The sequence below is a fragment of the Coregonus clupeaformis genome, chromosome 20 (genome assembly GCF_020615455.1).
Source record: "Coregonus clupeaformis isolate EN_2021a chromosome 20, ASM2061545v1, whole genome shotgun sequence".
NCBI lineage: Eukaryota > Metazoa > Chordata > Actinopteri > Salmoniformes > Salmonidae > Coregonus > Coregonus clupeaformis.
In genome coordinates this window covers 54,477,264-54,489,763 of record NC_059211.1, presented here as the reverse complement: position 1 = coordinate 54,489,763, position 12,500 = coordinate 54,477,264, and the positions used below count along the sequence as shown (strand labels likewise).

Sequence of the window (12,500 nt, the reverse complement as noted above, 5' to 3'; positions counted from 1 at the left end):
CTTTTGTGTAGGCTAGGCTACTTTTTGAAATGGTCGATGGGAGTTTAATTTTGGTGGGTTTTGGGGAAGATTGGGGAAGGACAAGGTACAGTAACAACTTTATTCATTGCTTACTTACTTAATAATTGTCTTCGTTGCTGGAACATAAGGCTTTCACAAGAGAGCGCCACTGTTGGCTATCTTCTGCCTGTCTGGAGATTGTGTTTCATGACATTGGTTCAACATTTACGTATTTGGGTTGGTCAACTGGGAGAATCAGTTGAATCTTATTGGTAGCTCTTGATTGGCTACTAACGAGGAAGTGTGCTCTGCCCCTCCCATCAGGTCTGATCTGGTTGGATAACGTGCGGTGCGTGGGGACGGAGCTCTCCCTGTCTGACTGTCGCTCCAACGGCTGGGGGATAAATGACTGCACCCACTCTGAGGACCTGGGGGTCATCTGTAGCACCCAGAGAAGGGCTGACTATTCCACTAACCACGTAGAGGGGTCCCCAGCATCCCTTGCCATCCCGGTATCCTCAGTCCAAGACAGGGTGATGGTGGCCCCTCCTCCCCCTGCTCACATCACATCCCCCAGGAGAAGGGGTCATGAGATTGCCCTCCACCGCAGCACCCCCAGAGGTCAGGGTCAAAGTTCAAGGCAACAGCGTCAGGGTCATGCGATCCACCTGCGTACCCGGAATGGCCAGAATCAGGCGGGAGGGGAGGCCAGGACGGGACAGGAGAACCCGGCCGTTCCTCAGGGGCATCAGATCCCCCCCCAGCTGGGGAATGGTGCAGCCTACAGGCAGGCCCAGGAGGTGGGGCAGACCGGACCACAGGCGGTCAGATGGGAGGCAGAGATCACCAGGCAGCCCAGTGGGAACCATGTCAAACCAGAGGCCGAAATCCCCAACGTGGACCTGGAGACAGACATCACAGACGGACAGGTGAGGAAAAACACTTTCTCTCATTCTCTCTGTCTTCCCCTTTCTCTCTCTCACACACTCAACACCCCCCACACCCCCCTACACACTCTCCCCCACACACACTCAACACCCCCCCCACACACACTCAACACCCCCCCACACACACTCTACACCCCCACCCACCTCCCACCCACCCACCCACACACACTCAACACCCCTCCACGCACCCCCCCACCCCACACACATTCAACACCCCACACACCACACACACACTCAACACCCCACCACACACACCCCCCACACACACAATCTACCCCCCCACTACTGTACTGAACCTACCCACGGTCGCCCCAAGTAGCCCCATGGCGACTCCCGGGGTACAGGAAGCTGATTGGTGGAGCCAGGAGCCCACAGCCCAATAGGCATGCCATAATTACAGACGGCCCTAAAACCAGGCCTTCTCCGGATCCAATTCATAATGGGCAGTATCCCTCACGTTCAGGCCTCAACCACTAGTAGTTAAACAGACCCAAGTCCCCAAACACAGGGCTGTTTCCAGACCAGGAGCCTCCAGTGAGGAAAGAGCAGTCCATCTGTCCCCCCTGTTAGACCTTGTAGCATGTCATCTACTGAGGCTCAGTTCACGACCTTACCACTGTTTTGGAATGTAGTACACGCGCAGATACTCAGTCGCACCCATGTACGCGCGTACACACACATTATGCACACACACACACATATATATACACACACAGTCTATCACAGTACATTCAACATACCCTGTTTTCAGTGTGTTTGTTCCTTGATTTCCTTGTTGTGGAGAGACTGCGATGGCAACTAAAGTTGTATTCTGTTCTGTCCTCTCACTCCCCTCTCCCCCTCCCTCTCCTCTCCCCTCTCCCCATCCCTCTCCTCTCCCCTCTCCCCGTCCCTCTCCTCTCCCCTCTCCCCCCTCCCTCTCCTCTCCCCTCTCCCCTCTCCCTCTCCTCTCCCCTCTCCCCCTCCCTCTCCTCTCCCTCTCCCCCCTCCCTCTCCTCTCCCCTCTCCCCCTCCCTCTCCTCTCCTCTCTCCCCCTCCCTCTTCTCTCCCCTCTCCCCCTCCTTCTCCTATCCCCTCTCCCCCCTCCCTCTCCTCTCCCCTCTCCCCCTCCCTCTCCTCTCCCATCCCCCAGACGGGCGGTAGGGTTAGGCTGGAGGAGGTCCGTCTCCGGCCCGTTCTGACGGGCGTCCGCAACGGCCTGCTGTCGGAGGGCGTGCTGGAAGTGAAGCATGCTGGGAGGTGGCGTCACGTGTGCGACCAGGGCTGGGACCTCAGCAGCAGCCGTGTGGTGTGTGGCATGCTGGGATACCCCTCCGCCGAGGCCTACGACCACACCGTCTACAGGTAAGGGAGAGAGGGTGTTCGGGGAGCAAGTGTGTGTGTTAGGGAAAGAAATGTGTGCACGTGGAAAGGTGTGTCCACATTTTTTTTTTCTGACGTCCCCATTTTTCACACAAATGAGTGTGTGTGTGTGTGTATGTGTGTGTGTGTGCGTGTGTGTATGTGTGTGTGTGTGTGTGTGTGTGTGTGTGTGTGTGTGTGTATGTGTGGGTGTGTGTGTTTGTGCGTGTGTGTGTGTGTGTGTGTGTGTGTGTGTGTGTGTGTGTGTGTGTGTGTGTGTGTGTGTGTGTGTGTGTGTGTGTGTGTGTGTGTGTGTGTGTGTGTGCCCACCCTCCGCAGAGCTAGCATTATTACCACCAACCACACCAGCGCTTACTCACTAGCATTGGGCTAACCATGCCTGCATATCTGGACTTTGCCTCATCATAGTAGGCTATGCACTTTTAAATAGTCTTAAAGAGTATCTGTATGTCCCAAATGACACCCTGTTCCCTTATTAGTGCACTACTTTTTTTTTTTCCAGAGCCCTGGTCAAAAGTAGTGCACTAAATAGGGAATAGGGTGTCATTTGGGACGTAACCTTAAGGAGTATGTTATTAATGTCAGAGGCTGACTGTAGGAGGATCATCATGTGTGTTTGGATGGAGACGAGGAACGTATCCTCTAATCTCATGTAATTATACACAGCTGGTGGAAATAGCATACGACAGCACTTCCTATAAGTCTTATAAAAACTCTCGCGTTTTCTCTCTCTTTCTCTCTCTCTCTCACTCTCTCTGTCTATCTCTCACCCCATCTATCTCTCTCTTTCTCTCTCTGTCTGTCTATCTCTCACCCCATCACTCTCTCTCTTTCTCTCTCTGTCTGTCTAACTCTCACCCCATCTATCTCTCTCTCTTTCTCTCTGTCTATCTCTCACCCCATCTCTCTCTCTCTCTCTCTCTGTCTATCTCTCACCCCATCTATCTCTCTCTCTTTCTCTCTCTGTCTATCTCTCACCCCATCTATCTCTCTCTCTTTCTGTTTCTCCCTCTCTCTCTCTCTCTCTGTAGCCTACCTCTGGTTTCAGTGGCTGTACATGGTTTGTTGGTAAAGGTTTGTGTCTTTCAGTGAGAAACGTAGATAATCAACTATTATACCAGGGCCAAGGATGTTTGTTGATACAATTATCTTTGGTTGTGTTTTTGTAGGCTACAGTAGTTCCATTATTTCACCAAGTCCCCACTTGTCACTTTTACAGTCATTGTCTAGAACTGTTCCAGAACACTTAGAACCGTAGAATCCATTACCCGGGCGATGGATGTCTCAGCGAATCCCGTCTATCTGTCCATCTGTCTGTTCCCAGCTGTAAATAACCTTTATAAAGCCACAGACCTTTAAACCCTACAGACACACAGATCACCTCTGTCAGTCCGTCCAGCCACAGGGTTTATTTACGGCCTGTGTGGAGAATGTCTCCTCTGACCTAAACTGTTAGGCTGCTGAATAAACACACACACACACACACACACATTCACGCACACATGTATAGAGAGATGGAGAGATAGAGATGGAGAGATAGAGAGATGGAGGGCATGCACACACACTGCAAAAAAAACTAATCTGTTCCTCTTTACAGTCACTTCCTGATTGAGGTCACAAACCATAGAGTTGGATAGAGGGAGCACTTGGCCCACCAATAATGGCAAAGATGCAAAGATGTGCCCTCTCTCCAACTCTATGTCACAAAACCCACTGAGACCTCCACAGGTTCCCGGTCTAGGAAGGAGGCGTGAAGCTGGAGAGAGGTTGTGAGAGGTTGTGAATGTTTCACCACCAGAGAGAAGAAGAAATAATCTGTTTTTTTCCTTCTTTTTCTTCACAAGATGAAAACATTGCCACGTTTGCTGTTCCCCCTCTCAGAGGAAATAACAGTGATTTGATGCCAGGCTCTTGTCTCTACAAATCTCTCTTCAGTTTCTAAATCTGTTTCAAGGAGAACGTTAGGCCAATGTTGACACAGAGCTTGAAGGTGTTTACACACACACACAACTCTAGAGGTTTTTAGACAAACATTTCACCTCAGTAGTCAGTTAGTGGCCCTGTGCTGGCATCTCATTTTGTCAGCCAGTCATTTGGAAGAGCAAATAGCAGACAATATTGTTTATTTTTAAACCGGCGACCGGTGCCTCCTTCCACCAAAACACAGAGTAGATTAATGATGGTGACTTAGCCCCCTTCCACCTAAACCACAGAGCAGATTAATGATGTTGACAGCCACCTTCCACCTAAACCACAGAGTAGATGAATGATGTTGACTTAGCCCCCTTCCACCTAAACCACAGAGTAGATGAATGATGTTGACTTAGCCCCCTTCCACCTAAACCACAGAGCAGATGAATGATAGAAGGACAGCCATCTCTGTTCTACCGTTTGATTCAGAGAGCCTAACTTTAGTATCTGTCAGGGATGGACAGCTGGGCTGTGTCCCAAATGGCATCATATTCCCTATATACTGCACTACATTTTGACCAGAGGGCCCTGTTCAAAAATAGTACACTAAATAGGGAATAGGGTGCCATCTGGGCTGGTCCTGGTGTTCTGGGCGTTTGACTTGAGGTTGAGAGGTTGGTTTATGCGTCAGTGAGTGACTGTCTCTTCTGTGATGCCAAATGGTACTTTAGTCTGTTTTGGTCTTACTCTACTGCTTGGCCCAGTTCACTTTGGCCTCACCCAGTCTCAACCCGGTAGTCCTAGCCAAGTCTTCCCAACCCGGTCCAGTCCTAGCCAAGTCTTCCCAACCCGGTCCAGTCCTAGCCAAGTCTTCCCAACTCGGTCCAGTCCTAGCCAAGTCTTCCCAACTCGGTCCAGTCCTAGCCAAGTCTTCCCAACCCGGTCCAGTCCTAGCCAAGTCTTCCCAACCCGGTCCAGTCCTAGCCAAATCTTCCCAAAATGGTCCAGTCCTAGCCAAGTCTTCCCATCCCGGTCCAGTCCTAGCCAAGTCTTCCCAACCGGTCCAGTCCTAGCCAAATCTTCCCAACCCGGTCCAGTCCTAGCCAAATCTTCCCAACCTGGTCCAGTCCTAGCCAAGTCTTCCCAACCCGGTCCAGTCCTAGCCAAGTCTTCCCAACCCGGTCCAGCCTAGCCAAGTCTTCCCAACCCGTTTAGTCCTAGATCTTCTACATGCAATCAGACACGTCTTCCCAACCCGTCCGTCCTGCCAACTCCCTCTAGTTCAGTCCTAAGCCAAATCTTCCATTTCAGACTAAACCAAGTGTTCCATCACGGTCCAGTCTAGTCACTCCAACTGTCAGTCCTAGCTCTCAACACCGCTCCTCCCACCTTCCCAACCTGGCCAGTCCCAGCCAAGTTCCCCGGTCGTCCTAGCCAAATCTACCCAAGGTCATCCTAGCCAAGTCTCACACACACGAACCAGTCCTAGTGAAGATCGTCCAACCCGGTCCAGTCCTAGCCCGTCTTCCCCTCGGAGCCTAGAAAAGACTTCCCAACTCGGTCCAGTCCTAGCCAAGTCTTCCCTCAGATCCTCAAAAAGTTCTACAGCTGCACCATTGAGAGCATCTTGACTGGCTGCATCACCGCTTGGTACGGCAACTGCTCGGCATCCGACCACAAGGCGCTACAGGGGGTAGTGTGTATGACCCAGTACATCACTAGGGGCCGAGCTCCCTGCCATCCAGGACCTCTATACCAGGCGGTGTCAGTCAAAGACTCCAGCCACCCAAGTCATAGACTGTTCTCTCTTCCACCGTACCGTCGGAACCAACAGGACCCTGAACAGCTTCTACCCCCAAGCCATAAGACAGCTAAATTCTTAGTTAAGTTGTTAACCAAATAGCTACCCGGACTATCTTCATTGACACTTTTTGCACTCAATTATTTGACTCATCACATCGGTCACTTTATTCCTAGTTATATGTGAATCTCTACCTCAATTACCTGGTACCCCTCCACATCGCCTCGATACGGGTACCCCGTGTATATAGCCAAGTTATTGTTACTCATTGTGTATCTATTATTACTTTTACTATTACGTGTTTTACAGGGAGGTAGCTCAGTTGGTAGAGCATGGCGTTTTCAACGCCAGGGTTGTGGGTTCGATTCCCACGGGGGGCCAGTATTTAAAAAATTAATAATGTATGCACTCACTAACTGTAAGGCGCTCTGGATAAGAGCGTCTGCTAAATTATGTAAATGTAATATTATTTCTGTATTTTCTTTCTATCTGCATTGTTGGGAAGGGTCCGTAAGTAATCATTTCACTGTTAGTCTACACCTGTTGTTTACGAAGCATGTGACAAATACAATTTGATTTGATAACCCCACTACCCCACTGACCAACCATGTGGCTGTCTCTTGGTCTGAACAGACTCTTTTATCTGTCGTTTAATTGTTTAAGTTTTTACAGATGTGTTCCCCCTTCGCCTTTGGTGACGAGCGTTTAAGCCATTTCAGCTCACTGCGCCTTCACCATTGTCCTTGTTTCGTAACTTCTGGAGTTCATAAAATGTTTTACTTGTATGCCCCCTCTCTCAGTTCTTCTTCGTGACAACAGATAGAGGCTCCATTCCGAGGAAGATATTCTATAGAACTTCAAGGGCGAAATTCCAGAACTCACCAGGGAGTGTATTTGGTGTCAGCGGTGGGATGTCTCCTGACTCCATGCTTGAGTCCCAAATGGCACACTAATCCTTATATAGTGCACTACTTTTGAGAGAGCCTAATACAAAAGTAGTAAACTATATAGGGAATAGGGTGCCATTTGGGATGCAGAACATGTAATCACATGGTACCATGTTACCCTGTCAGGACTCTGTTCTCCAAAGTGTCTAGTGAGGGATCTTGTGTTGGAGCCCTGTTGTGTTGCATAAAGTAACTAGCAGACTGGCACCGAGCCACGACTCCTGGTAACACAGATAGGGTTTACAAGTCAGTGAGGTCTGAGCACTAGGAGAGGAGCTTAAGTTGTGTGGTCAGGGGGCATTACGTATCAAGCATCTCAGAGTAAAAGTGTTGATCTAGGATCAGTTTAGACTTTTAGATCACAATGAATGAGCTGACATGGACAGTGATGAGCTGTTCCTAGATCAGCACTCCTACTGGGTTGAGACGCTTGATACGTACAGCCCCAGATTCCAGTCTTTGCAAAGACCTCATTTTTAGATCTGAAAATTGAGGGAGAGTTTGCGTTACCTGTTGGTGAAAAGTTATGGGTGCTCGTAAAGTCGCCGAAGTTCACAGGAGCTTTGTGGCCTTGTTTTGTTGCATCACCCAGCGTTTCCCAGAAACCTGTTGGGGTTCCGTAGACAAGCGTTGTTTTATCGAAGGAAGACAGAAAAAGCAACAGGTGTGTACGTGTGTGTACGTGTGTGTGTGTGTGTGTGTGTGTGTGTGTGTGTGTGTGTGTGTGTACGGGTAAGTGCATATTTCCATGTCTGGTCTGTGCAGTGACATGTTAGTGTTGAACCACACGGCAGACAGGCAGTTTAGACAATTATATAGGCACCCTTCTCTCCCTTTGTCTCTCTCTCTCCCTCCCTCTCTCTCTCTCTCTCTCTCTCTCTCTCTCTCTCTCTCTCTCTCTCTCTCTCTCTCTCTCTCTCTCTCTCTCTGTCTCTCTTCCTCCCTCTCTCCATCTCTCCCTCTCTCGCCTTCCTTCCATCTCTCCATTCCTCCCTCCCCCCTATGATGCCATTTCACTCGTTCCGTTCCAGCCATTATAATGAGCCGTCCTCCCTTCAGCAGCCTCCACTGGTTCACACACACACACCCCGACCCCCTCACTATGCCACTGTCTGAGAGAATAACAGAACCCTATGTCTGAACAGAATGTTCCATCTGACTCTCCTTCCCTTCAATCTTCTGTCTCTGATTCTGGTGTGTTGTTTCTGGGTGTGGTTTCTATCTCTGATTCTGATTGGCTGTTTCTGGGTGTGGTTTCTGTCTCTGATTCTGGTGGGCAGTTTCTGGGTGTGGTTTCTATCTCTGATTCTGATTGTCTGTTTCTGGGTGTGGTTTCTGTCAGTGACCTTTTAACACAGTACTTGACTGATGTTGGGCATCTAAGAATCCCTCTGTCTGGTACACAGGATTACTTCTGCACTTCTTTATTGTGTTGTTGTGTTGTTTTGGTCTAAATCATTTCAATCTGAAAAGCATTGCTCTTTGTTGAGGCAGGGTCAGAGGTGCCTTTTAAAGGTCATTCACGTTTCAGCCGACATCAGCAGCGTTTGCCATGAATGCGATTTCCTCAAACAATTGTATATTTTCAAGGAAAATGAAAACAAACGTTTCTTATTAGACTAGTTCAGACAGGTAGTACCTCCCCGTTCCACTCCATTTATTGGACTAGTTCAGACAGGTAGTACCGCCCCGTTCCACTCCATTTATTGGACTAGTTCAGACAGGTAGGACCGCCCCGTTCCACTCCATTTATTGGACTAGTTCAGACAGGTAGGACCGCCCCGTTCCACTCCATTTATTGGACTAGTTCAGACAGGTAGGACCGCCCCGTTCCACTCCATTTATTGGACTAGTTCAGACAGGTAGGACCGCCCCGTTCCACTCCATTTATTAGACTAGTTCAGACAGGTAGGACCGCCCCGTTCCACTCCATTTATTGGACTAGTTCAGACAGGTAGGACCGCCCCGTTCCACTCCATTTATTGGACTAGTTCAGACAGGTAGGACCGCCCCGTTCCACTTCATTTTCTTCTGTTTTTGTGCCTACTGCCAAAGTCCCGGTGGTGTAGGCTATACCAAGACGTGTTTATCTGGGGCTGTTATGCAAACATAATAATAATTATAATTATAATAAAATCTGCCATTTAGAAGACACTTTTATCCAAAGTGACTTACAGGGAATCGAACCCACAATCCTGGCATTGAAAGACTCTGGTCACTGGTGTTTGAAGTGGTCAACCGGAACCTAACTCCTCTCTTTGCTCAAATAGTGCCAGTGTGTGTGTGTGTGTGTGTGTGAATGTGTGTGTGTGTGTGTGTGTGTGTGTGTGTGTGCGTGCACTGTGTGTGTGCGTCCATCTGTGCGTGTGTGCGTGCCCTCGCTTCCTGTTAGCCGTCATGTATAAGGATACTTCCTTCTCTGTCCCTTTAGAGGACGTCTGTTTAGTGAATCATAGTTTTTATGGAGTTCTCTCTCTGCTTTCCCACTGTGAAGCCTGTTATGGAACTTCTGTCCTTGGAACCTCGTAGTTTCCAGTGTGGTCTGCATGAACCTATGAACACACAAGGTCCCAACTGGCACCCTATTCCCTATATAGTGCACTACTTTTGACCAGGGCCCATCCTTTGACCAGCCTATTCCTTTGACCATAATTTTTCCTATGGGCGAAGTGGTCAAAAGTAGTGCACTATATAGGGAATAGGGTGCCATTTGGGACTCTGCCACTGCAGCAGTAAAGTGGGCTTGCACCGGTACTTTACTGACCAACAAATGAAGCCATGCATCCCTGTTCCTTTTCTCTGTCTGAGAGGGGTACTCCTCCTTTTTGTTATGAAACAGATTCACAACATGCATCCCAAATGGCACCCTATCCCCTATATCTACAACATGCATCCCAAATGGCACCCTATCCCCTATATCTACAACATGCATCCCAAATGGCACCCTATCCCCTATATCTACAACATACATCCCAAATGGCACCCTATCCCCTATATCTACAACATGCATCCCAAATGGCACCCTATCCCCTATATCATTCACTACTTTTGACTTTTTACCAGGTCCCACAGGGCTTCGGTAAAAAGTAGTCCACTGTTGCTGTTAGCTTTGCTCTAATGTATTCAATGTGCATATTTATAGTACTTTCCATGGGTTTCCTAGACCAGACATGTAGACATACATCCAGCAGGACTAAAATACCCATGAAGGGAAAGAAGAAGACAGAAAGAAAAAATTATGAGAGAGAGAGAGAGAGAGAGATGAGAGAGAGAGAGAGAGAGAGAGAGAGAGAGAGAGAGAGAGAGAGAGAGAGAGAGAGATGAGGGGAAGACAGAGAGAGAGAGAGAGAGAGAGAGAGATGAGGGGAAGCCAGAGAGAGAGAGAGAGAGAGAGAGAGAGAGAGAGAGAGGGAAGAAAGAAAGAGAGAGAGAGAGAGAGAGAGAGAGAGAGAGAGAGAGAGAGAGAGAGAGAGAGAGAGAGAGAGTTGACCTGGCTTCACAATAGGAACATTCAGATCCCTCACTAGGGAATTGTGGGTAACCACAGCACTAGGTCTCCCCGGCCTGTTCTCTCTGAGATATTTACAGCCGGTTTTATTTACATATCAACTTAACCTGACAGAGAGAGGGAGGAGGGAGGGAGGGATGGAGGAATGGAGGGGGAAGGAGGGAGGAAGAGGGAGGGTAGGAGGGAGAGGAGGACTTGGGAGAGGAAACCTTGGTTGTATAAACAGTAAATCTATATATACAGGTAACTGCCAAAATAATGGAAAGACTTGAAAGTACACAGTTGTCATACTTGAGTAAAAGTAAAGATACCTTAATCGAAAATGACTCAAGTAAAAGTGAAAGTCACCCAGTAAAATACTACTTGAGTAAAAGTCTTAAAGTATTTGGTTTTAAATATACTTAAGTATCAAAAGTAAAAGTAAAAGTATAAATCATTTCAAATTCCTTATATTAAGCAAACCAGACTGCACCATTTTCTTGTTATTTTAATGTACGGATAGCCAGTGGCACACTCCAACACTCAGACATCATTTACAAACGAAGCATGTGTGTTTAGTGAGTCTGCCAGATCAGAGGCAGTAGGGATGACCAGGGATGTTCTCTTGATAAATGCTTGAATTAGACCATTTTCCTGTCCTGCTAAGCATTCAAAGTACTTTTGGGTGTCAGGGAAAATGTATGGAGTAAAAAGCACATTATTTTCTTTAGGAATGTAGTGAAGTAAAAGTAGAAGTTGTTAAAAATATAAAAAGTAAAGTACAGATACCCCCCAAAAAACTACTTAAGTAGTACTTTCAAGTAATTTTACTTAAGTACTTTACACCACTGAGTAAATGAGGGATACAAAATGTATTGAAAAGCATGTGCTTCCACACAGGTGTGGTTCCTGAGTTAATTAAACAATTAACATCCCATCATGCTTAGGGTCATGAATAAATATGCTGGGCAGGCCATTATTTTGGACATAGAGGCAATTACCAGTATTCTGTCTGTAGAGGAGGGGTTGGTAGAGGTATTTAACCAGTATTCTGTCTGTAGAGGAGGGGTGGTAGAGGTATTTAACCAGTATTCTGTCTGTAGAGGAGGGGTTGGTAGAGGTATTTAACCAGTATTCTGTCTGTAGAGGAGGGGTTGGTAGAGGTATTTAACCAGTATTCTGTCTGTAGATGAGGGTGGTAGAGGTATTTAACCAGTATTCTGTCTGTAGAGGAGGGGTTGGTAGAGGTATTTAACCAGTATTCTGTCTGTAGAGGAGGGGTTGGTAGAGGTATTTAACCAGTATTCTGTCTGTAGAGGAAGGGTGGTACAGATATTTAACCAGTATTCTGTCTGTATAGGAGGGGTGGTAGAGGTATTTAACCAGTATTCTGTCTGTAGAGGAGGGGTGGTAGAGGTATTTAACCAGTATTCTGTCTGTAGATGAGGGTGGTAGAGGTATTTAACCAGTATTCTGTCTGTAGAGGAGGGGTTGGTAGAGGTATTTAACCAGTATTCTGTCTGTAGAGGAGGGGTTGGTAGAGGTATTTAACCAGTATTCTGTCTGTAGAGGAGGGGTTGGTAGAGGTATTTAACCAGTATTCTGTCTGTAGAGGAGGGTTGGTAGAGGTATTTAACCAGTATTCTGTCTGTAGAGGAGGGGTTGGTAGAGGTATTTAACCAGTATTCTGTCTGTAGAGGAGGGTGGTAGAGGTATTTAACCAGTATTCTGTCTGTAGAGGAGGGTTGGTAGAGGTATTTAACCAGTATTCTGTCTGTAGAGGAGGGGTTGGTAGAGGTATTTAACCAGTATTCTGTCTGTAGAGGAGGGGTGGTAGAGGTATTTAACCAGTATTCTGTCTGTAGAGGAGGGGTTGGTAGAGGTATTTAACCAGTATTCTGTCTGTAGAGGAGGGGTGGTAGAGGTATTTAACCAGTATTCTGTCTGTAGAGGAGGGGTTGGTAGAGGTATTTAACCAGTATTCTGTCTGTAGAGGAGGGGTTGGTAGAGGTATTTAACCAGTATTCTGTCTGTAGAGGAGGGGT

At 47.7% G+C, this 12,500-nt stretch overlaps 1 protein-coding gene across 1 annotated transcript in view; it reads left to right on the top strand.

Annotated features, from left to right (window-relative positions):
• The window catches only part of LOC121534314 (lysyl oxidase homolog 4), a 33,141-nt gene that overhangs the window by 3,658 nt on the left and 16,983 nt on the right, over positions 1-12,500 (top strand). The window contains exons 3-4 of the mRNA XM_041840960.2: positions 325-929; positions 2,080-2,291. Coding sequence (XP_041696894.2) covers positions 325-929; positions 2,080-2,291 — 817 coding nt within the window. The remainder of the gene's footprint in view (positions 1-324; positions 930-2,079; positions 2,292-12,500) is intronic.